Here is a 25,330-nt window from a genome sequence, read left to right as displayed (position 1 = left end):
TTTAAACAAATGTCCAGGATCTGATTAATCCATAGCATCCCCTACAGTGTGGATAGAGGCCATTCAGCTCAACAAGTCAACACCAACTCTCTGAAAAGCATCCCAGCCAGGCTCTCCCCCTATGGTACCCTAAACCTGCAACCCCACTGCCAATCCAGCTAACATACACATCTTTGGACTGTGAGAGGAAATCCATGCAGACATGAGAAGAATGTGTAAACTCCACACAGACAGTCATGTGAGGTTGAAACTGAACCCAGGTGCCTGGCACTGTGAGGCAGTAGTGCTAACCACTGAGCCACTGTGCCACCCCAAACTGCCAAAGTTGCAAAGGTCCGTTGAATGTGGTGAGAATATTTAAGTTTTTGAACTATTTTGTAAAAAAACTGTATTGAAATTAGCAAACTGATCTTGGTAATGGAACTGTGTATTTGAACCTGGGGTTAAAAAAAGTCTGTTCTTTACATACACCTCCAACTCCATGGATATTAAAACTAAATATACTTCTCTTTCAATGAAAATGTTTGGATTCACAATCTAAACTGTTTGGTTTGACTCTGTGGTCTGAAATCTGATCTGAACCATCAATATTTGAAGTTTTAGATTATAAGATCACATTTTTTTATGATAGAATTTTTACTTAGATTGAAAAACTAGTTTAAAAAGTCAGAGCAAATGTTTTGGGGTCAACACCACCATCTTTAGGTAAAACATGTTATAAAACCTGGAGGAATAACCTCTGACTTATTGAAAAATAGAATATATCAGGCAGTAAATTACTCAGTTCAGGATCCATTTAACACATTCACAAAATAAATTAACTAACTGCTTAACTGGAAACAAAACCAATGATGAAAATGCCAACCATTAATCAGACAGAGACCATAGGAATACAACACAACCAGCCGAGAGTTTCTTTTGCATCTGTATCACGGTCTGAAAAAAAAATACTGACAATCTGATGGAGAATCTGTGATATTTTACTGAGAGTAATATGCCTCATTAAAAAGTGTTAGTGTAAATTCTAACCACATTATTTTAGAAATTCCTTGACCATGCATCGTGAGCAATGATTCAGAGATTCAATGATTTTTTGTCAAACCAATATTTCAAATTTATTTTTATTAACATAATATACACCACCTTGGCATCACAAAAGATGAACTGAGTCATTTCCTCACAACTACAACTGCCATTCACACCATGCTTTCTGCTCCTCAGAAAATCACAAGCTTTTGTTGTTATTTCCAAAGTAATGGTTGCAGGAAGTGACATCATACAATTGTGCATTGCGAATGATTTAATTATGTTGATTGAAAGGAAACTATTTAGTGCCTTAACCATTACTGTTCTTTTTGATTAACTTAATTATAATAGGCACTCTCAAAACCTATCTCAATACTTACAACTGACTGAATTCAATATAAATATACAGCTGACTTCAAGAACTTCAATATTTTGCTATTTTTTCTTCTTTCCTTTTTTCTTTTCTTTCTTTCCCTTTTTCCCCTTCTCTTTCCCTTTATCGCTTCCTTGTTCTTTTGCAGCTCTGGCTCTCTTCTTGCCCAGTGGTGTTTTGGCATACCAATCCTAGAGTAAAACAGACAAGCAGTTATGCCTGAGGTGTATTGTACTGCTTCATGCAGGTTTCAATGTTTAAATATCATATATCCCTGGTCACAGCTGATCCATCTGTTTTCACTTCCATTGAGAGCTGAATATTGGATGGAGTGTAATGTGAGTGGGGTCATGTCATAATAACCAGTTCAACTAATTGGTTAAGATGAACATCCACCCTTTACACTTCATGAGACTGACAATCCAACAAAATTCAGCCTGATCTTATTCTCAAACTGAAGATCACACATAAGTGGCCCAGTACCTGTTACTCAGTAGTGCCTCTTATCTCAGAATCAGGACTTCACAGGTTCAAGATCTGGTTAAAGACTTAAGTCTGTAACCTAGCAATACTTCTGCACATGCTAAGGGAGTGCTGCACTGTCAAAAATGCAGTTTTCTGAATAAGTCACGAAAACGAGGCTCAGTCAACCCACAAGGTAGATGTAATGGATCATATGCTACAATTATCAGAGCAGAAAGGACGTATGTTTAATGAATATGCAGAGGCCCTAAGGCAACCTGTGTTGTAGCTGTGACGTCAGTAGTCATGTGTCAGTACCCTGCTAGAAAGTTGGAATGTGTACAGTACAAAGCACAAAAATGATAACCTTACTTTTACATACAATCAATTAACAGTAGTTTTTTAAAATTAACTCAGAAATCTAGCCTGAGCTAGTATAAAAATCCAAAAAGCCCATAACAGAACATCAAGAAAGCCTTCCAATGACTTCAACCAATACCACCAAAACTGAGGAAATGACTGTTTGTGACACATGAGTGTCCATATGATTGCTGCCAAATTTACCTGGACTTATTCATTGAACTCTACAGCAGTGACTATTATTACCTATTTAGCCATTGCATAACAGTGTTGTCAGGTACTTCTTTACCTATGGTATAGCTGTGACTAATATTATAACACACTTATGTTATAACATTGACTATTAGCTGTGCAGTAGTATGGAACGGTTTGAGAGTATGAATGGAACTTGATGGATTCAATCTTGTGGAGATAGCAGGGGTCCTATCAGCTGGAGAACATGATCCCTATGTCACCTACTTTAGAGAAAGCTAGCTGGATCTTTTTTCCATATTAGTATTGACTAAGCTGACAGCAGATTTCTCCTTGGATCAAGGACCCCAGGGACAGAAGACTACCTCTTCATAGTTTCTGTGAACAATTTATTAGCCAAGACTGATTTTGAGGCTTTTTTCCTTGAGAAAGCATGGTAATAGCAGGTGCCAAAGTAAATCAAGGTATTGAAAAGAGGAGACAATTTCGCTGCTGTTAGAGAAAAGGGTTGAGAGTATGGTGCTGGAAAAGCACGGCCAGTCAGGCAGCATCCTAGGAGCAGGAGAATCGAGGCCTCATTCCTGATGAAGGGCTTATGCCCAAAACATCGATTCTCCTGCTCCTCAGATGCAGCCTGACCTGCTGTGCTTTTCCAACACCACACTCTCGACTCTGATCTCCAGCATCTGCAGTCCTCACTTTCTCCTGTTCAAGAAAATGCCTTAGTACAGTCCTGTCTAAACATAGGAATTTAAGATTTATGAGCAGGAGTTGGCCTTTTGACCTTCAAGCCTGCTCCACCATTCAATAAGATCATGACTAATGTGGTTGAGGTCTCAACTCCACTTTCTGGACCCTTAACCCTTGACTCCCTTGTTGACCAAACATCCCTTATGGAATGCCCCGACGGTTTTGGACAAGTTGCCTAGACTGCATAAGGCTGATGGGAAACCGACAGGTTGGAACTTAACACCTGGAACAATTTGACTTCCCAGTGATGATGACTGTGTGAACTGTCAAACCAGCAGTCTGACTGATCCCCAAAGAGTTTGGTTAAAATTGCTCCTCAAATACTTAATAAGTGAAATTGTCCTAGAATTACATAACATCCCCATAGAGTTGCCGGGAAAAAAAAATAACAACTGGAACTTTGTTTTTGTACCTTCAAAGTTTTACCGGTGCCAAGGTTAAACTAATAGCAAACTTGAGTAGACCACCAGAAATTGCACGGAGTTGGTGAGGCTGATTTGTGTTTATGTGGGAAATTAACAAATGTCTGTTTCAAATCTCTCCCATTACGACAAGGCAGAGTTTGGAGAGTAAAACATTATCCTCTTTCCTGGCAGACTGACCAAAGCTTGTTATTGCTTAGTAACTTACATGGAATAGGCTTCTCTCTGAAACCACCAACACATCCTTTTGATCACTTCAGTTATCAAATGGATATCAATTGTGACCCTTTGAAAAGTTGCTCCTTACCTTGAATGTTTCCTCCTCTTCCTTAAATACAGGATCTTGCCTGGCCAGAGGAGTAATAAATTCCACTGCGGTTAGGGGTTTGGTGTGTAGCTGCTTTATGCGTTGCTCGGTTAGAACATATTTTGCCGCTTGGCTAAGATGCCCCTGGGTATAACCATCAGTGACCTTAGCTAGGGAACTTAAGTCCAATGAAGTGGTCAGAATCCCACCATTTTGTTGAATGAAGTTCCGCCATAACACTGAAAGGTGAGAGTTTTAATTAGCTTGCTCACTGAAAATAACATTGTAAAGCACAAAGTGAAGGTTTAAATTTACCGTTGGTGATATCAGAAGAATACATATTTGCATTGTGTTTAGTTGACTGTTATTTTACCAAAGATATTAAATGCAAATTGTTAAAATTAGGATATGCTTGAAGTTTGTGAAAATGCCTTAGTATTCACCTGCTAATATTTAAATTAGTAATTTTTGGATTGAAGCAATAGGTTCAAAAAGTCAATGGCACCCGGTAAATTTTACTTCTGTTTAACCAGGTAGGCATAGGTTTTCAACATTTACAAACTGGCATAATGAAATGACATGGTGTAAAAGATTGTGGGATTTTGGGCGTAGCATTGTAAAAATGCAGACTTAGAGAAATCTATAACACAGAAGGAGACCATGCAGTTTGTCATGTCCATGCAAGCAGAACATTGAGTCCCACTGCCCTTTCCCTGTAGCCCAACACTTTGTTTTCTCTTCAGTGCTTATCCAGTTCCCTTCTGCAAGCTCCAACTGAACCAACCTCAGATCCCTTCAGGCAATCCAATCCAGATCTGAACTGCATCTCACTGTATGAATGTGTGCTTCCTCATATTGTTGATGCTTCTGTGAGGCGCTGGCGGGAGGCTGTTCAAAACAAGTCATGGTCACACTGGCCTTGAAATGATGTGGACGCAGTGCAGAGCCAGAAAAGGTACATCAATGGTCTGAGGTTCCAGGGTTAAACAGGGGCGTTCATGCTCAGGTTAAAGGGGCTCAACTGAAATGGAGGGGCTGGGAAGGTGGAGGCTTGTCAGGGGCACAAAACAAGAGGAGACTCGAAGAAGCCATAAGCAGAGCCTGCAAGTAACTGCAGAGAACACAAAACTGAAACCACATTCTATTGATCCAAAAGTCAGCGTTGCAATAGGATTTTGATATTAATGAAATTGCACCAAATATATTACCGATTTTGTCAAAAAAAAGGCAGACAACTACTTCACGCTAAAGCAATGTAATCCTTTTTCTTCGGCCACGCTGCAAATACTCAGGATGACTAGTGTGCATGGTCAGGGGTATTGTCAGGCTGGAAGGAAATGCTGCTGCAGTAACTACCTGCAAACTCCTGTGAGGGTCATGGCACAATGTTGTCCTCTCACAGGATTGAATGGAGCACATGTTTGGGACCTTGTCCCGGTGGAACACTCCCCTTTGTAAGGTCATAAACTGAAGACCCTTAGGGAAGGATGTCAGGGATGAAGATGTCCTCGAGTTTGAAGAAGATTTCAGGTTGAGGTTCTGGATGTAAGTTTGCTCGCTAAACTGGAAGGTTCAATTTCAGACCTTTCATCACCACACGCGGTAACATTATCAGTGAGCCTCCGGTGAAGCACTTGTGTTAGTAACCCACTTTGTATTTATGCACATAAATAGAAAGCGGGTCAGTAACACCAGTGCTTCACCAGAGGGTCTTTGATGATGTTACCTAGTGTGGTGACGAAACATTTGAAAACGAACCTTCCAGCTCAGCGAGCAAACTTACTTCCTGAAGGTGTCTTCTTACTAAGACCGTGTATTTTCTCTTACTGTTGCCAGTTGCAAGTTAAGACAGAATGGCAGAGCTGAGTCCTGCAGTAGTAAAACTGCAAAGGATCCTCCTCAGAAGACAGCACAGCCAATTCAGTTTGCAATAAAACAGACACCATTAGCCGTTGCATAAGCTTCAGAGGAAGATGCAGCAGAGTAAGATCAATCACAGCTGAGGACAGCTGTGGCACAGAATGGGATTTATTACCTGAGGTATAGCTATCTGCAAATGACTGACAGCCAGTGCAGAAAGATAGAACAATTGTGTCAGATCAATGCCAATTGATAAACACTTGTGATCAGAAAGCTGACATGGCAATTCCAGCCTGGTAGCCAGAAATCTTTTGCCAGAGGATTGTCTCAGGGACCTCTGTGGCATTTCATAGTCACCAACTCATCGGTGCATCGAGGATGTCTTTGATGCTTTTCTCACAGGGGCTGACTTTATTCTTGCTTGACGTAGCGAGTTATACAGCAAGAGCAACAAGCCAATGGAGCCACTCCTGATCTCCCAGAGGTTCAGGCTGTCATCGATTATATCCAGCTAGCTTCCGGAGCACCGAATATGAATCAGCAGCCTTTGTGAACAGAAAGGAATTCCACTCCCTCAATGCTTAGATAATTTGTAACCACAACGATGAGATTTTGGCTGTTCGGCACTAGAAATCATGGGAACTGCCATAATCTGTTATCCTGGGCCGTGCACAGTTGCCAGCTGTCTTCAAAGACCCTGGACCAGACAAGGATTCTTGATGGACTGATGACACCCGCTAAGTAATCCTCACTCTGTTGTCATAGAGCCATGCAGCATGGAAACAGACCCTTCAGTCCAACTTATTGATGCCAGCCAGGTTTCCCAAATTAGTTTATTTTGGTCCATATCCCTCAAAACCCTTCCACTTCATGTAACCTGTCCAAATGTCTTCTAAATATTGTAACTGCCTGCATCTATCACTTCCTCAGACAGTTCATTCAATACACAAATGATTGCTTGTATGAAAAAGTTACCCCTTAGGTCTCTTTTAAACCTTTCCCCTCTCACCTTAAACCTATGCTCTCTAGTTTTAAACTCCCCTATCCTAGAGAAAGGACTTTTGCTATTAGGGCTTTTGCCCGAAACATCGATTGTCCTGCTCCTCGGATGCTGCCTGAACTGCTGTGCTTTTCCAGCACCACTTTAATCTAGAATCTTATCTATACCCCTTATGATTTTATAAACCTACATAAGGTCACCCCTCAGCCTCCTACTGAAAAAGGAACAGACATCACCTGCTGCAGCTGAGATTCCAATGTGTGGACCAGTCAGGCAGTGTGATACAGAATACCAGAGACAGGCTGTCCCACATCATGGTGGGCACTGCACTCTCCAGAGTCTTACTCGCTAAAATGGGGATGAAATTTGTAAGATGATCAAGAAAACTGGCAGTGAGAGGAAACCTCTGAGGGAGAAGATGAGGTTTAGAATCCTGATTTGGACCAGATGACCTGTCAAAGAGAGGAAAACAGGGTAATGATCCAGAGAGACCTTGAGAGGTCAGAGGGAACCTTATAATCACCCACTTCCAGGATGACTGAGCTCTATTGAGAATTGTCTGTTCAGGTTATTATTTCATTTGTGCAATTTCCTGTCAGCCCTCCCTTTGAGGTATGCAATGTTCCCCAGGGATTGACTAGTTGACTTTTGCTTTCAGCTAATTGTGAAGTCCTCATGTCTGTAAAAGGTACAGTATGTGTGCAAAACTTAATCTGGATTGAAGTTCGTGCTGAAGCAGCTCTGATGCAGAGAACACTTTCAGTATTGGGCACTCCTGGATCTTTCTTCAAAAGTGGTCACCAAAGTCATGAGTCACATCAGGCAGTTTACTGTCTCATGAGGGCGACGAGCTTGTGCCTTGACCTGAGACTCATCGTTATGTATCTTTATTTCTTGCAGTATTTCAGAAAGTAATGAACTTATAGTGCCCCCTTTCAATGCTGAGTGTCCCCTCTGACAACACATCCTGTACTATTAGCTGCCAAATGTGCATTTACTCCTTGAATCACACTCTGCCATTATATTAATTGAACATGCGAGCTGCCCACTGGCCTCCTCACAGAGTTAAATGTTGTAGTGTGGCTTTAAGGATTCCAGATATGAGTCAGGGCTTTCCCTCCTGGAGCTTGTAGACACATGACAGATTCTGCCATCACTCCCTTAAAGCCTGGCTTCCTCCAACAGTACTCAACATTCGCCCCAGTATCCTCAGGATTCTTCAGCTGTGCCTAGTCACCTATAACGTACAGGGCTGCTGCTCTCTGACAGATGAGGCTAGCTCCAGTCACCCATCTTGCTGATTATGAGAGAGGAGCCAAGGTGTGGTGACTGCGACACAATGCATCCTTTCGTTAGTTGAAGATACTCCACATCTTTCACATTCGATAACTTATTGTAGTCCAGTTGAGGCAATAAAACTACAGTAAGTTCTAGAACAACACCAATGAGTACGTATTTCCCAAAATGCACATTATGTACAATGGCTGAAAACCCATGCCACCAATGTGTCTTCAGGAGGTTATTTGTTCCCTCTGTCTTCACTGTATCTCGGTGCAGACGTGACTGTTTCAGTTGGGATGGAGGGAGCATGCTGCATTGTGTGTCCTGATCACCTTGAAGATTTGGCCGGTTGCTTTTGTGGGCTTTGGGCTTGCTGAGAGTCTCCTGCACAGGGACAGGATAACCTTCCTCAGCCTGAACTCCTAGAACTAAGGCATGTAGAGGCAGCAGGGAGGTTGGGAAGGGTTGGACACTGTTAAGTATACTGAAATGGGATGCTTATGTCTCACTCCTCCTCCCTCTTGGTGCCGGTAGGTACCACCCTGTCTCCTGGAGGTCACCTGGAGTGAGGCTGAGGTGCCTCACACCCTGTCCCTTCTCAGTGATGCTCAGAACCTATGACCAGAGCAACGGACGACAGGACTTAGCAGCCACTTAGTGTTCTACTGGAGCTGGGTCTCCAAGATGGCTGCCACTCCTTCCGCGGAGTGAGCTGCACACCAGCACCATGACAATGAGAATGTGGATAGACTCCTTCCTCTTTCATTCCAGCAAATCTGCCTGATGTCCCTCAGCCTTTCTCTGCAGGTCGACTATGTCACTTATGACTAAGTACAAAGATACGCCTTCAGCATGGTGGAGCGCAGGTGCCTGGTCTTAGACCTCGGCTATTTCTTCCTTCACTCGCTGCAGACACACATCAGTGGTGTTACTGCCAGACTGTGTCACCAGATTGTTTGTGATGTTAAGGCTTGCAGGGGATGAGGCTTAGTGAGATGCCTGTGCAGTAACAGAGTTAGCTATACCTGTGTAAGAGTAGGGTAGCATAGAGAAGAAGATGTCACTTCTCCTAATGGACTGCAGAAAATACTTGATGTTGAGCCAACTCTTCTTGCATCATTTTTATAGGTAACAATTGTATTGACCTATGCTGTGATCTCTGCTCAGGCTTTACAGGTCTTTTGTGACATCCTTCTGGCACAGTCACTCAGGAAAATGATGTCCTTTCTGCTGATGGCCCCATCTGTAGTGGTGACTGCAGGGCAGCTCGGAAAACTGGGGAACCATCTTAGCCTTCTTGGCTGACATCTCTGGGCTTGTGGGAGTGATCTCACAGGCTGTGGGGAAATTCCTGGCCTGCAGCATCTCAAGTTGTGTTCAACTGGCTTGATAACATATTGCCAGAACCTTCAACCCCATTCACCGAGTAACCTGCCATGTGCATTGATAAAGAAGTGAGATATATGTGATCACCCGAGATAACTCACACTGGGCGTTGACAGTCATAGCACCATCCAATACAAAGAGTAGAAGTGAAAGTCACGTGTGAACACCTTACGATGGATGATAGCCTTGGACATTAATCGACTGCGTGAACTACAAATTTTGAAAGTTGTGTCCTAGCTCCCCGAGCTAAATTCCTCAGAATTTTGTACACCACATTTAGGTCCCCCTTAGCCTTCTCTGCTCTAAGCAAACCAAACCCAGCATACTGAATCACTAAAGCCAAGGCAACATCCTGGTGAATCTCCTCTGCATCCTCTCGAGTACAAACACATCCTTCCTACGATGTGATGACCAGAACTGTACACGATACTCCAGCTGTGGCCTAATTAGTATTATAGAGAGCTCCATCATAACCTCCCTGCTCTTGTATTCAATGCCTCAACCAATAAAGACAAATATCCCATATGCTGACTTAACCACCTTACCAATCTGTCCAGCTTTCTTCAAGGATCTATGGACATGCAAAGTAAGGTCTCTCTGACCCTTGGCACTTCCTAGAGTCCTACTTTTCAACATGTACTCCCTTACCTCGTTAGTCTTCCAAGAATGGATCACTTTTCACTTTTCAGGATTAATTCCATCTACCATTACTCAGCCCATCTATGACATCCTATAATCTAAAGCTTTCTTCATTGCTATTTCCAAACCACCAATGTTCCTGACATCTGTGAAGTTAGTGATCATACCTCCTGCATTCATATCTAGGTCATTAATATATACTACAAATAGTAAGGGAATCAGCCCCAAACATTGTGCTTTGCATTTGGACTCAGGTTTCCAGTCACGAAAATGCTCTTTGGCCATCACTCTCTGCCTCCTGCCACAATGTCGAGTTTGGATTCAATTTGTCAAATTGCATTCGATCCCATGGGCTCCGACATGGCAATCTGTGTATTGAGCCAGATACAGAGCTGAGATCTTAGATGAATACTTTGTATCTAATTTCACAATAGAGAAGGATCATGTAGGCCACAAATCAGGGAGAAACACTGTGATATATTTGGTCAAATCGGTATTGAGAGAGAGATTAACAGTTTTAGCAGACTTGCAAATGGATAAATTCCCAGGCCCAGATGAGATATATCCCAGCCGAAAGTGAGGACTGCAGATGGACTGCGAAGGGCTTTTGCCCGAAATGTTGATTCTCTTGCTCCTCGGATGCTGCCTGATCTGCTGTGCTTTTCCAGCACCACACTGTCGACAGAGATATATCCCTGGCTACTGTGGGAGTCAACGGAGAAGATTGCAGGTGCTCTGACATTAATTTTCAAATCCTCACTGGCCATAGTAGGGGTACCAGATGATTGGTTTCAGCTAATGTGATACCAATTTTCAAGATACTGGGGATAAACCAGAAACTACAGGCCAGTATGCCTGACATCAGTTGTTGGGAAACTACGAGAAAAAATTCTAAAGGACAAAATTAATCCCCACTTAGAGAGGCAACTATTAATCAAAGATAATCAGCATGGTTTTATCAGAGGAAGATCATGTCCAACAAATTTGATATTTTTTGAGGAGTTGACTAAGTGTGTACATGAATGTAGCGTAGTTAATGGAGTCTACATGGATTTTTGACAAAGTCTCTTATGGGAGACTGGTCAAGAAGGCAGGAGCACATGTCAATGATTGTGGTGGTCTGCTGCACACTGTAAAATCCTGTCATCATGAGTACATAGTGCTTCCTTAAATGGTGACCAGTTCAGGAGCAGGATTAAGGGAAGAGAATATGCAACACAGCCCCTTTCTGGACAGCCATCTGTGGTCAACTTATCCATCTGCAATATCAGTAACCCTCCAGCATTCAACTCCAACTCTACACATTACTGAACTCCCATCAATGACCATCATGATTATTGCTTGGCCACAATACAAAAACAAAATCCATCACAAAACAAACATTTCAGTCCCATGAACTGTCCCATTATCATAGTTAAATGTTAACTAATCATTTTGGGGATTTCCCTGACTGAGTAGCTGTCTTTCCTGTGTCTTTGCCTGTCCTAGTGCTCCTCTGCAGTACCGCCCCGCTGGCTGCAAGATATTGACTTTTAGCAAGGACTGTACATGGTCATTTCAAATTCACTGTTGGAATCTCCCACTTTGCACCAAGATTTCCACTTGCTGTTCTTTCTGTCTCCAAACAATGGCATTTTAACTTTTGCACAGGTTTAGCCAAACTTATTGGGTTTGAACAGACTTTCACAGAGAACTTGATCACAATGGCTTGCATGTGATTGTATGTGCTAAATCTACCCCAATTGGTGTGCATAGTCTACAACAAGCATGAGTTTGGCTAACCCAGAGTGAAGGATCCCGAACATCGGCTTTTGATGGGCATGCTTCTATTGGACTTCTTATTCTGCTGGTGGGAATGGCTGACAACCTGGACAAAAACCAGAGATTCATTTTATTAGAATTTGTCTCTATTGTAAAGTCACGATACATAGAAGGCTTGTTTCATGAAAATGCCAGAAGGAATGTACGGGCATAGAAACTCTACCTGACAGTGCTATCAATGGGCCAAACAATGGGCACAGTTGCCTTCCAATGAGAAACACGTAAGTAGATGCCAGTGTACAGTGAGGTAGTGACGGCTACTGCAAGGTTAGAGTAAGTTCTTAGCAACAGCCATGCTTCTTTGTGACTTTTGTCCTCTCTCATGGTCTATCTCCCTGCTCCCAGCATTTGCCCCTGCTCCAGTACTTTGCCCTCATTTCTGGAACTTCAGCTCAGTAAGGCCAAATATACAGGAGCATTTGGTTTGACTTTATTACGCAGGGAACATAGTAAGAAAGGCAGCACTCATACACGTTGTTTCTGGCTTTGGGAAGTCTGTTGTCACCATGCCCATTTCCACATTCACAGGTGGCCATTTTGATGACCAGTTTTACATACTAATCGTTCCATGTACAGAAATATTGGGCCTACTTCTTTTGGTTAAGTTGGAGTTGAATCTTTTTGGCAGCATTTCCATCTTGAGGCCTAACTAGTTTTCTTACTGTGTCTTACCAAACACACATTATTATTTCCTATCATGCCCCTTTGGCATCCATCACATCAACTGCAGCTCCAGCTAACCACCCACTGTTCCCAAACAACTTGCCATTCAGCCACATTTCACCAGAAGACCAGCATCTCTTGATCCCAGGCCATCTTTGTGCACCAGGACGAGCCCTGTCAATCCTTGGGTTGCTTTGCACAGCTCCTGACATTTGCTCCAAACATGGCAGACAGCAGGAAACTGACAGACTGCTTTGTAGGCAGGGATTTGGAGATCCTGCTGAATAGTTCTCCTCCATGATCTGGACTAGTTTGTGGTTGCCACATGGGTTGAAGCAATCTCTGGAGGCATGCACGGCACTACAGGAAGAGGATCAATTACCTTCTCCACTCTGCCAACCTAAGTGACATTTCTCTCTGATATCTCACACTCACTCCATCTCCACTACTCTACTCACCTCCCACTAAAGTGCATCCTCTATCACTCTCACTATTGCATGCAATATCTTCCTTCACTCACTGTCAGTGCCCTCTTCCCCCCCAAAACCCCTGACAGCACTAACCTTGCAGCTCCCTGTACTATCTATTCGCTTGCCCATTTACACCAAAAAGTAACAACCATGCCACTCGCTTTCATCTGCCATAATACTTGCCTCACTCACATTTTAAGAGAAAAATAGTCCACAGTAGGGCAGACAGACTGAAGGTGGTTAGTGGGCCAAATTTCAGCTCCTCACCCTTTGGAGAGCATCCTGATTCTGAACAACCCAAGTGACTGCAATCAAGCCCCTGGAGGGATTGCAGAGGCTGCCATTGGCTTACGGTGCTGGGACTGTCTACCAAAAACTAATCTTCTTGATCTGACTGAGGCATGTTGACAACGTCGACAGGCCTCCTGTGCTGAGCTAGTTCAGGCACTCACCTGAATTTCCTTCCAATTATTCAAACAGATGCAGATAATCTTTTTTTTTGCCCGCAGGCATGACTTTTGGTCCAATAGATTTTCAATGTTCACTGGACCGCAGCAAGCCAATAAAAGTGGGGTATAGATCCGAGAACATTTCTTCTACAACAGGATCACTGTAACCTATACTCACCAAATCGAGAGGTATAATCTGGTCTAGGGATGAGCACAATTTTCTGGAAACCTCGACAAAAAGTCTTCAATTCTGCATCAAATGGTCGTTGCGATGTGCCCACAATGAGAACACGATCTTCTGCTTTAATGGACTTGAGTATTTTTGGGAAAGATTTCTTTAACCGCTTTGGTTCCAGCTGTACAAGGAGAGACAAGGAGAAATTTGATGTTCCAGGTATTGGACAGATGGCTAGCACAAATCGACTGAATTTCCCACAAACCTTTTTTGGAAACTGATAAAATGTACATCCCCTGCTTTAAAAGGATTGTCAGGGACGGTTTGATAATTTACCAAGCACTTTATTCCATAACTGAAAATAGGTAGATGGATTATTTGTCGGGCACAGAAGTTTTTTTTCATAATGCTACAGCGGAACATTTGCAAAAAGTGGATGAATAAGATTGGCTATCAATCTATATATAGCCTTCCACTTGGTAAACTCAACATACTTTGGGAGTGTTGCATTTGAAAGGGACACAAATACAAATTCTATCAGACTGCATCAGTTAATTGGATAGAGCAGGAACAGGAATGGTTGTTGCAGGTTCCAGGATTTAGATGTTTCAGTAAGAACAGAGAAGATGGTAAAAGGGGTGGCATTGTTGGTCAAGGACAGTATTACAGTTGCAGAAAGGATGTTTGGGGACTCGTCAACTGAGGTAATATGGGCTGAGGTTAGAAACAGGAAAGAAGAGGTCACCCTGTTGGGAGTTTTCTATAGGCCTCCGAATAGTTCCAGAGATGTAGAGGAAAGGATAGCAAAGATGATTCTCGATCAGAGTGAGAGAGACAGGGTAGTTGTCATGGGGGACTTCAACTTTCCAAATATTGACTGGCAACACTATAGTATGGTTCAGTTTTTGTTCAGTGTGCGCTGGAGGGCTTCCTGACACTGTTTGTAGACAGGCCAACAAGGGGCCACATTAGATTTAGATTAGATTAGATTACTTACAGTGTGGAAACAGGCCCTTCAGGCCAACAAGTCCACACCGGCCTGCCGAAGCGCAACCCACCCATACCCCTACATTTACCCCTTCTACTTATTTAGATTAGATTAGAACTTATTTAGATTAGATTAGATTTGATACTGGGTAATGAGCATGGCCAGGTGTTAGACTTGGAAGTAGGTGAGCACTTTGGTGATTAGATTAGATTAGATTACTTACAGTGTGGAAACAGGCCCTTCGGGCCAACAAGTCCACACCGACCCGCCGAAGCGTAACCCACCCATTCCCGTACATTTACCCCTTTACCTAACACTATGGGCAATTTGGCATGGCCAATTCACCTGATGTGCACATCTTTGGACTGTGGGAGGAAACCGGAGCACCCGGAGGAAACCCACGCAGACACGGGGAGAATGTGCAAACTCCACACAGTCAGTCGCCTGAGTCGGGAATTGAACCCGGGTCTCTGGCGCTGTGAGGCAGCAGTGCTAACCACTGTGCCACCGTGCAGCCCACTAGCGTTCACAATTCTGTTATGTTTACTTTAGTGATAAAAAGGGATAGGTGTATACCACTGGGCAAGAGTTACAGCTGGGGGAAAGGCAATTATAATGCAATTAGGCAAGATTTAGGAGGCATAGGATGGGGAAGGAAACTGCAGGGGATGGGCACATTAGAAATGTGGAGCTTATTCAAGGAAGACTTCCTAGATAAGTATGTACCTGTCAGGCGGGAAGGAAGCTGTAGCGGGAGCCGAGGTTTACGAAGGAAGTGGAATCTCTGGTCAAGAGGAAGAAGAAGGCTTATGTTAGGATGAGATGTGAAGGCTCAGTTAGGGTGTTGAGGGTTACAAGGTAGCCAGAAAAGGCCTAAAGAGAGAGCTCAGAACAGCCAGGAGGAGACATGAGAAGTTGTTGGCGGATAGGATTAGGGTAAACCCTTTCTATATGTATTTAAGGAATAAAAGAATGACGAGAGTAAGATTAGGGCCAATCAAGGATAGTAGTTGGAAATTGTGTGTGGAGTCAGAGGAGATAGAGGAAGCACTAAATGAATATTTTTCAACAGTATTCACTCTAGAAAATGACAATGTTGTCGAGGAGAATATCGAGATATAGGCTACTAGACTAGGTGTGATTGAGATTCACAAGGACGACGTATTAGAAACCCTGCAGAGTGTGAAAATAGATAAGTCCCCTGAGCCGGATGGGATTTATCCCAGGATCCTCTGGGAAGCCAAGGAGGAGATTGCCGAGCCTTTGGCATTGATCTTTAAATCATCATTGTCTACAGGAATAGTGCCAGAAGACTGGAGGATAGAAAATGTGGTTCCCCTGTTCAAGAAGGGGAGTAGAGACAACCCTGGTAATTATAGACCAGTGAGCCTTACTTCAGTTATTGGTAAAGTGTTGGAAAAGGTTATAAGAGATAGGATTTATAATCATCAAGAAAAGAATAATTTGATTAGGGATAGTCAGCACGGTTTTGTGAAGGGTAGGTCATGTCTCACAAACCTTATTGAGTTCTTTGAGAAGGTGACCAAACAGGTAGATGAGAGTAAACCGGTTGATGTGGTGTATATGGATTTCAACAAGGCATTCGATAAGGTTCCCCACAGTAGGCTATTTTACAAAATGCGGAAGAATGGGATTGTGGGAGATATAGCAATTTGGATCAGTATTTGGCTTGCTGAAAGAAGACAGAGGGTGGTGGTTGATGGGAAATGTTTATCCTGAAGTCCAGTTACCAGTGGTGTACCGCAAGGGTCAGTGTTGGGTCCACTGCTGTTCGTCATTTTTATAAACGACCTGGATGAGGGCGTAGAAGGGTGGGTTAGTAAATTTGCAGACAACACTAAGTCGGTGAAGTTGTGGATAGTGACAAAGGATGTTGTAGGTCACAGAGAAACATAGATAAGCTGCAGAGCTGGGCTGAGAGGTGGCAAATGGAGTTTAATGCGGACAAGTGTGAGGTGATTCACTTTGGTCGGAGTAACCGGAATGCGAAGTACTGGGCTAATGGTAAGATTCTTGGTAGTGTAGATGAACAGAGAGATCTCGGTGTCCATGTACACAAATCCTTGAAAGTTGCCACCCAGGTTGACAGGGTTGTTAAGAAGGCATACAGTGTTTTAGCTTTTATTAATAGAGGGATCGAGTTCTGGAACCATGAGGTTATGCTACAGCTGTACAAAACTCTGGTGCGGCTGCACTTGGAGTATTGTGTACAGTTCTGGTCACCGCATTATAAGAAGGATGTGGAAGCTTTGGAAAGGGTGTAGAGGAGATTTACTAGGATGTTGCCTGGTATGAAGGGAGGGTCTTACGAGGAAAGGCTGAGGCTGTTTTTGTTAGAGAGAAGAAGGTTGAGAGATGACTTAATAGAGACATATAAAATAATCAGAGGGTTAGATAGTGTGGACAGGGAGAGCCTTTTTCCAAGTATGGTGACAGTGAGCACGAGGGGGCATAGCTTTAAATTGAGGTGTGAAAGATATAGGACAGATGTCAGAGGTAGTTTCTTTTCTCAGAGAGTAGTAAGGGTATGGAATGCTTTGCCTGCAACAGTAGTAGATTAGCCAACTTTAAGTACATTTAAGTCGTCATTGGACAAGCTTATGGACGTACATGGAATAGTATAGGTTAGATGGGCTTCAGATTGGTATGACAGGTCAGCGCAACATCGAGGGCCGAAGGGCCTGTACTGCGCTGTGATGTTCTATGTTTTATATAATTCATGACATGGAGCTTGCTAACACCATCTCAAGGGCAACTGAGTAACAAATGGTGGCCCTAGTAGTGATGTCCACATCCCACAAAAGAAGTTTTAAAATGTATGCGCATTCATGAAACAACAACAAAAAATAACAACTGAACCAAGCCTATAACAAATACTGACTTCATAACCTGGGTCAGCTAACTGCATCAATATCATTGAACAAAACTACTGTGCTCCTACCTCTTTCTCCATCTTTGGAACCTTCTTGTAGAAGACTTTCTCTGCATTGTCAATCCATACAACAGAAGGCTGTAACATACGAGCAACCTAGGTAAATCACAACCATCAGGAGGGTTAAAGTTAGAACAGATAAAAACACACATTAGAGAAATTTAAAAATATAGAAAATAGGAGCAGTGAGTCTATCGAGCCTGCTCTGCTATTTATCGTGATTGTAGATGATCCTCTATCTTCTCCATAGCACTTGGCAACTTTAGAAATCCATGTTTTTTAAAAAAATATATTCAGTGATTTGGTTCCAAAGCCACTCTCTGAATGAAGAAATTTCTCACCTCAGTCCATCCCAGGAAACAGTCTGGTGAACCATCATGGCATTATCTCTATAGCAAGTATGGCCTTTCTTAAGTAAGGAAACCAAAACAGCACACAATATTTCTGCTGTGGTCTCACCAAAGCCCTGTACAGCTGCAGAAAGACTTTGTTGCTCCTGTACTAATTCCCTCTTGCAATGAAGGTCAACATACCAGCAAGTATGTTAAAACCTGCAAGTTCCCCTCCAACCAACTTGGAAATATGTCACCATTCCTTCACTATCATTGGATCAAAATCCTGGAACTTCTTTGATAATACACTGTGGGTGTATTTGCATTGGACTGCTGGAAAGGGCTCGCCATCACTTCCTCAAAGGAATTTAAGGTGGGAAACAAATGCCAGCTTATTAAAAATCAATATGACATTGCTGTTTGCCAGAGCTTGCTGTGTGTAAATGGGCTGCCACATAGCCTACATTACTACACTGTAGTGCACTTTGAGATGTCTTGAGATCATGAAAATGGCAACATAAATGCTATATTTCTTTTTTATCTCTTGGGTAGTCAGTTTGTCATAAATATATGCTTGGCTGACTGAAATTATAGAGCATTATAGCACAGTACAGGCCCTTTGGCCCTCGATCTTGCACGAATTGTTGAAACCAATCTGAAGTCCATCTAATCTACACTATTCTATTCTCGTCCATATGCCTATCCAATGACCATTTAAGTGCCCTTAAAGTTGGCTAGTCTACTACTGTTGCAGGCAGTGTGTTCCACACTCCTACTACTCTGAGTAAAGAAACTACCTCTGACATTGGCCTGTATCTATCACCCCTCAATTTAAAGCTATATCCCCTTGTGCTAGCCATCACCATCTGAGGAAAAAGGCCATCACTGTCCAACCTGTCTAAGCCTCTGATTATCTTATATGTCTCAATTAAGTCACCACGCAACCTTATTCTAATGAAAACAGCCTCAAATCCCTCGGCCTTTTCTTGTAAGACTTTCCCTCCATAATAGGCAACATTCTAGTAAATCTCCTCTGAACCCTTTCCAAAGCTTCCACATCCTTCCGATAATTATAAAGTCAGGTGACATCCCTGATCCTGTACACATTGGCAGTATGAAGGGTGACATATATTTTTTCAATAAATTTGTATTAGTGCCATTATGATTTTTTTCAACCCAACTCCTCACAGAATGTCGAATTTCTGGATTAGCTGCAAACGTGATGTATACGATCAGATCACGTATTACCAAATAATGTTATCAGGGAATACGTGTTTGGCCTAGAAATGAGGATTTCCAGCATTTCAAATCACTTCTGTTGTGTACTACCTACAGGACAATTGTAAACAATGATCAAATATATTGTGCACTTAAGTATTTTTCTATGCTCTGCACTATATTCAGGAAAATTGTAAACAATTGTAGAATACAGTATATTGTGCCTTTAAGTATTTGCCTATTTTCCAATTTTCCTCAACTAGCAGATTGCTACTAGAATAGAGTTCCATAAATAGCTGCTAGAACATAAAATTGTAAGAAATAACTGCAGGAGTAGGCCAATTCAGTCTGTTCCGCCATTTATTAATATCATAGCTGATTTGATTGCTTCTTTTACTCCACTTTTTGCCCGCCCCCTTCCCCCCCCCCACCCCCACAACACTTTAATGAATTAGGTGAATGATAAAATATAATACAGACAGTTGTGAAATGATCCATTTTGATTGTGTAGTGATTGTAACAAGGTCAGCAAGCTGGACCTCAGAAAATTAGTTGCCTGATTGGAGCTGTTAATCTGGTCCAATCAGGGACCCCTGGCTGACAAAAGAAAAGGGGAATGCCAGAGATTCTGATAGCTGACTCTGATTGAGGCAGTATTAAAGTCAAGGACTGTTCATATGTAAATAAAGGGCAACTTGGGGAGGAATACCAGCCTCTCTGGAGATATTTCTGTTGGAAGTAAAGGGAACAACATTATAAGCTGAAGGCATAATTCTGAAAGGGATGTAGGTACAGAGAGGCCAGAGGGACATGTGCACACAACCAATGAAGCCAAACGGAGAGTGGAGAAAGCAGCTCTAAAAATTATTCAAGATCCGGGGCTTTGTACGTGGAGGTGTGCAGCATGAAAGCAAGGAAATCATGATGAACCTTTATAAAACACTGTTTCAGTCACAACTGGGCACTTCTGGGCACTGTTGGAGAAGGTATGAGAGAATGTGTGGAAAGATTTGCTGGAATGGTTCCAAGGATGAGGGGCTTCATTTACGTTGTTGAAGAAGCTTGGGTTGTTCTCCTGAGAGCAGAGAATGTTGACAGGAGAACTTTACAGAATCACAGAAACCTTATGGTGCAGGAGGAGACCGTTCAGCCTACTGTATCTGCACTGGCTCTCCACATGAGCATTATGACTTTGTGCTATTCCCTTGCCGGTGTCTATATCTTTGTATCTATTTTCTCATCAAATAATCATCTAATGCTCTCTTCAGTTCCTCAATGACCCTGCTCTACCACATTTCTAGATAGCGCATTCCAGACCTGAACCACTCATCGTGTGAAAAATTTTCTTATTCTCAAATCACATTCGCTACTTTTGCAAATCATTTTAAATAATTTTATGCTCTCTCGCTATTCACCCTTTTACGAGTGAGAACATTTTCTCCCTATTGATCTAATCAAGACCTCCAGTGCTTTTGAAAGCCTCTATCAGATTTTCTCTTTTGGAGGCTTTCAAGATCAATAGAGATCTTGACAAAGTACATGTAAAGAAATTGCTCCCTTTATCAGAAGGACCCAGCACCAGAGGGCTGACGATTCGTAAAATATTCACAGGTGAGGAAAGGTTGCTTGGACAGTGTGTGGCTAGGAACTGGAGTATATTTCCTGAAAAGATGGTGAATTTAAAATCAAATATGGCTTTGAAAAGTAAATCAGATAAGCATTTAGTATGGAAAAATTTGGAGGGCAATGAAAAAAAAAATGGCAGGACAAGCTATGTTATCTTTGCAGACAGCTGGCATGGAATTAACGGCCCTACTGAATGGCCTACTCCCATGTTGCAATCATTCTGTGATTTTAGGTACCTGCTATATTCCAGACCCTGATCCAAGTGGCCACTCTGTGGTGTCAGCAGGTGACCTGGAGTTAAAGTATGACAGCTAGCTGCTTTACAGGGCAATGTGATTCCCTGAATAGTATCAATAAGTGGGAACCCTGTCTGGTGCAACCAACTCAGTGTGAACCAGTGTTTACTTTCTGGGATGACTGCCCAATAACGTTTAATAATCTAAAGCTGATGTTGAGAAGTCTGGCTTTTGACTTCGGCTTTGAATGAAGATCACTTTTCCCTTCGCAGTTAGAAAAGTTGGCACACATAGAATCAGATCTTTGGACATAAATCAGATCTTTACTATTCTTAAATGCTCCACCCTGCCGGGCCTTGTATTGGTCATACTTAAACCTAGAGTATTCGAGCAATCATTCTATTCTACAATTGCCTTGCTGGGATCAGGTACAAACTCTGACGTAAATATGGGACCTCCCTGTAAATATCTATTATTTGAAAAACTAACATGTTTAACATTCTTTGACACTGCCCAGTGGAACATGAATCTTGCACCTTTGTCTCCAGATAGCATGTATTTTTTATTGTGGTTAGGCTTTTACATAGAATTTGTGGCATGTGCCTCAAGAATGGAGGAGTTGATCTAATACAGTTTTCTACAGTCACTTCTGATCACTTTTAGAATAGAAATGACAGAGGCATACAAACAGGCTGCTTGAATTTTTCCATCAAAAATATTGGAAAAGGGGGAGGAAAAGAACCTTGAGAATGCCTATTAAAAGCTGAGAGGCATGGGAAGATTGGAAGAAAACTTAGTTTGCAAGGGGTCTGAAAGTGAAGTTTCTATTTCCAGTAACCTGTGTAAAAAAAATAAAGCTATGAAAACATTCCTTTGCAATGAAGGAAAGGTGGTGACCTTCCACAATTCTTTTCCTGTTAAGTGATGTTATCTCTCATAAGCCTTACTGTGTCCATTTATGGATATGATTTCAGAAGAGCAAAGGCCGATCGGAAGAACGACAAACAATCAAAAACCTTGAGGCTCCGTTGAATTCTACAAATCTGATTATACCATTTTCAACAACCACTAAGTTTCTAATTTATTATTCTGTTGTTGACATACTTCAAATTGACATTTTAAACCAAAACATGTTATTAAAAAAAACTCCATTGTGATTTGAGTCTATTCTAATATTTTGGACTCACTGCTAACAATACCACAGAAGTCCTTCTCATTCACAATCAGACACTAACATGATGCTCACTTACAGATATTTAGTTATATATTTTACATAAAACCATTTGAATTGTTCAATTGAATTTCAAGCTTATAAAATTTGAAAGGACTAGACATAGGAAATGCAGAAAGGATATTTCTGCTGGCTGTGGGATTTAGAACAACTGGACACAATTTCAGACTGTAAAAAAGCCATTTTAGACTAAGATGAGGAGGAATTTCTTCACTCAAAGGGTGGTGAATCTTTAGAATTCTCTATCTCAGAGGGTTGTGGAAGCTCAGTTGTTGGACACAATCTGCCAGGCCCAGAGATGGTGACCTTAGAGCCAGCAGAAAAATGATTTAAGATGGCATGTCTGCCACCTTCCTGCTTCTGGACAGATAGGCTAAAGCTCCACTTTTGCGTCCCACCACAAATTAAGGCCATTCGGAGGTAAATTAATGAGCACTTCAGGTAGTCATCCTGCCTGGGCTGCCATCATTTCTGTTTGTTACAGTTGTTAGTTGTTTTGTATATCGAGCCAAAATATCCACCCTGCCCCCCCCCCGCACCCCCACATCAAGTCCAAGGATACAGGCTTGGTCTTTCTCATGTAGCTTTTCCTGCGATGTTATTGTCTCAGATCCAGTTCCTCTGATTTGGACTCAGACACGGGCAGCACAATGTTATCCAGGCTGCATCCATCTTGGACTCTGAGGTCTCCTTATCATGAGAGAGAGGGAGAAAACCTACAGTTTCTGCTGTTCTGAGGGACCTGGTATTTTTAGGTGATCCACGTGTTTGTTCAGGACTCTATCACCTACCCAAACTTTGTAAGTCACATCAACCTTGCATCGTATCCATACAGAGCTATTTCCATGGTTCTGGCACCAAACTTCATCCCACAAATTAAATTATCTCTTTTGCTTAGAGAATGCCTGAGGCCTGCATTGACATTCCTGCCGCCATTCCATCCCCTCCCCCTAGGTGTGGAAATATCAGGTTTAAACTGGTTAGAATCTTCTCCCCATCAGCAACTCTGCTGGAACTATCCCTATTGTTGTATGTGTGGTGGTCCTATAATCGAACAGGGACTGGGACACTCTGGTATCAAGTGAGCCTGCCTTCAGCTTTTGGGCTGCTCTTTCCACTAGACCACTGACTGATGGATGGTATGGAGCTGCCCTTATGTGCTGAATGTCACTTGACTTTAGGGAATATTTTAATTCCCTGCTGGTAAATGACATCCGTGGCCAATACGTCCTGGAGTATTGTAAACAATGTTCACACCTTCTCAATTGTCGTCCCTGAGTTTGCTGAACAAACTTTACGCATGTCCAACTGCTTTGAATGAGTGCCCACAATGACCAGGACTATTGATCCCATGAAAAGACTGGCATAGTTGACAGGGTTTACCTGGCCATTCCCATGAATGTGTAGGTGTTACTTTGGCAATATTTGTCCTTGTTGGCACTCTGGGCACTGCTTCACTAATACAACTATGTTGGCATCCAACTCTGGCCATCAGACATAGCTTCCCGCCAGCATCTTCATCTTGAAACCCTTGGGTGATCCTGGTGGAGTTTGGTATTTAGTTCACCTATTTAGCTTAACAAATGTTCGCAAGATGTGGCAGGAAAGCAAGCATGGTTTCTCTTGAGTGACACAGCGCGCGAGCCCACGTCCAACACCTCCGCCGCCCCAACCGCAAACCGTCCAATACCTCCCCCTGGCCCCCAACACCGGCCCCACACACCACACCTCCCCCCCCACCCCCGTCTCCCACCCTCCATAACTAGTGCCCCCGCCCAAACATCACCCCCACCTGCCCCTGTCCAACATCGATCCTCGCCCACCCCCACCCCGTCCAGCACTATCCCAGCCCCCTCATCCCCGTCCAACACTGCCCCTGCCCCCTCATCCCCGTCCAACACTGCCCCAGCCCCCTCATCCCCGTCCAACACTGCCCACAGCCCCCTCATCCCCATCCAACACTGTCCCAGCCTCCTCATCCCCGTCCAACACTGCCCCTGCCCCCTCATCCCCGTCTTGCACTGTCCCAGCACCTCATCCCCGTCCAACACTGCCCCTGCCCCCTCATCCCCATCCAGCAATGCCCCCTGCCCCCTCATACCCATCCACCATTGCCCCAGCCTCCTCATCCCCGTTCAGCACTGCCCCCTGCCCCCTCATCCCCATTCAGCACTGAACTCCCTCCCTCTCTGGGGCAGCCGGACTGGACACCAAAAATAAGATTGCTGCTGCTGCTGCCGCCTTTGTGGGGTACGTCTCCAAACAGCGTACACACACACACACGTTTTACTGCAACTTTTTGACAGGTTCTACCACTGCCCTGTACAGGACAATGTTGGAGAGATTATCTGGGTGGGGGGTTTAGGGTACACTCTCTGTAGAAATCCAGGGAAAATGTGGGGAGAGAGAGGACGGGAGGTCAGTCATTTGGAGATGGTGCCTGTTTAATCACTGTAAACAAAAGACGCGATCACTGCTGGAAACACCTTCTTTATGTAATGTTTCTATTGGGACTGCGAGGTCTCCTTCGGATAATCCTATTTTTGGATAATTGGCATTCGGATAATCAAGGTTCCACTGTATTTGCAACGTTAGCAATAAAGCGTCAGTAGAGACAAACCATGCTTGCTTTCCTGCCATATCTTGTGAATGTTTGTTAAGCTAAGTAGCAGTGATAGGTGAACTAAATACCAAAATCGAAAGGTTAGCTGTTCATCAAAAAAATCCACACACCTATTTAAAGTTGTTGCTTTTTTACAATGACTTCTGCTCAACATGATTTAGCACATCACAAAAAATGTTTTGTTGCATTTCAGGCCAACCCTGGTGGAGAATGTTAGCATTGACAAGTAAATTTCTTTCTCATTTTGGACACTAGTGTTAAGATCAGGTGTTATTACGGTAGCTGCTGCTCAGACAACCACAGAAGTAAATTCTTCTCTATTCTGCCGGAAACAGTAAAAGACTACTGTTTTGTTTCAAACACATTGACTGATGCCTGTTTTAAATAACAGGTATTTAAAACATGTGTTAAATACTCACTAAGTATATCAGGAACTATATTCAACAGTGCAATAACATCCTTTGATCATATCAGACATTGTTGTGGT

At 42.8% G+C, this 25,330-nt stretch overlaps 1 protein-coding gene across 5 annotated transcripts in view; it reads right to left on the bottom strand.

Moving 5' to 3' along the window:
* Positions 1-1,100: 1,100 nt before the first annotated feature.
* The window catches only part of drc11 (dynein regulatory complex subunit 11), a 164,865-nt gene continuing 140,635 nt past the window's right edge, over positions 1,101-25,330 (bottom strand). For 3 of the 5 annotated variants that reach the window (XM_087988764.1, XM_043693070.2, XM_087988765.1), the window contains 4 exons: positions 17,587-17,673; positions 13,640-13,817; positions 3,893-4,131; positions 1,101-1,590 (listed from right to left, as the gene is read on the bottom strand). In XM_087988764.1, coding sequence (XP_087844890.1) covers positions 1,462-1,590; positions 3,893-4,131; positions 13,640-13,817; positions 17,587-17,673 — 633 coding nt within the window. In that variant the 3' untranslated portion in view covers positions 1,101-1,461. Of the gene's footprint in view, positions 1,591-3,892; positions 4,132-11,840; positions 11,926-13,639; positions 13,818-17,586; positions 17,674-25,330 lie in introns of those variants that run through there. The other 2 variants (XR_015757595.1, XM_087988766.1) reach the window with 2 other exon arrangements.

The sequence above is a fragment of the Chiloscyllium plagiosum genome, unplaced genomic scaffold, assembly GCF_037043375.1.
Source record: "Chiloscyllium plagiosum isolate Xiang-an unplaced genomic scaffold, Cpla_swu_hap1 HiC_scaffold_7, whole genome shotgun sequence".
In the NCBI taxonomy this organism is placed as follows: Eukaryota; Metazoa; Chordata; class Chondrichthyes; order Orectolobiformes; family Hemiscylliidae; genus Chiloscyllium; species Chiloscyllium plagiosum.
The sequence above is the reverse complement of the archived record's forward strand: the minus strand, read 5'-3'. Positions and strand labels throughout refer to the sequence as shown.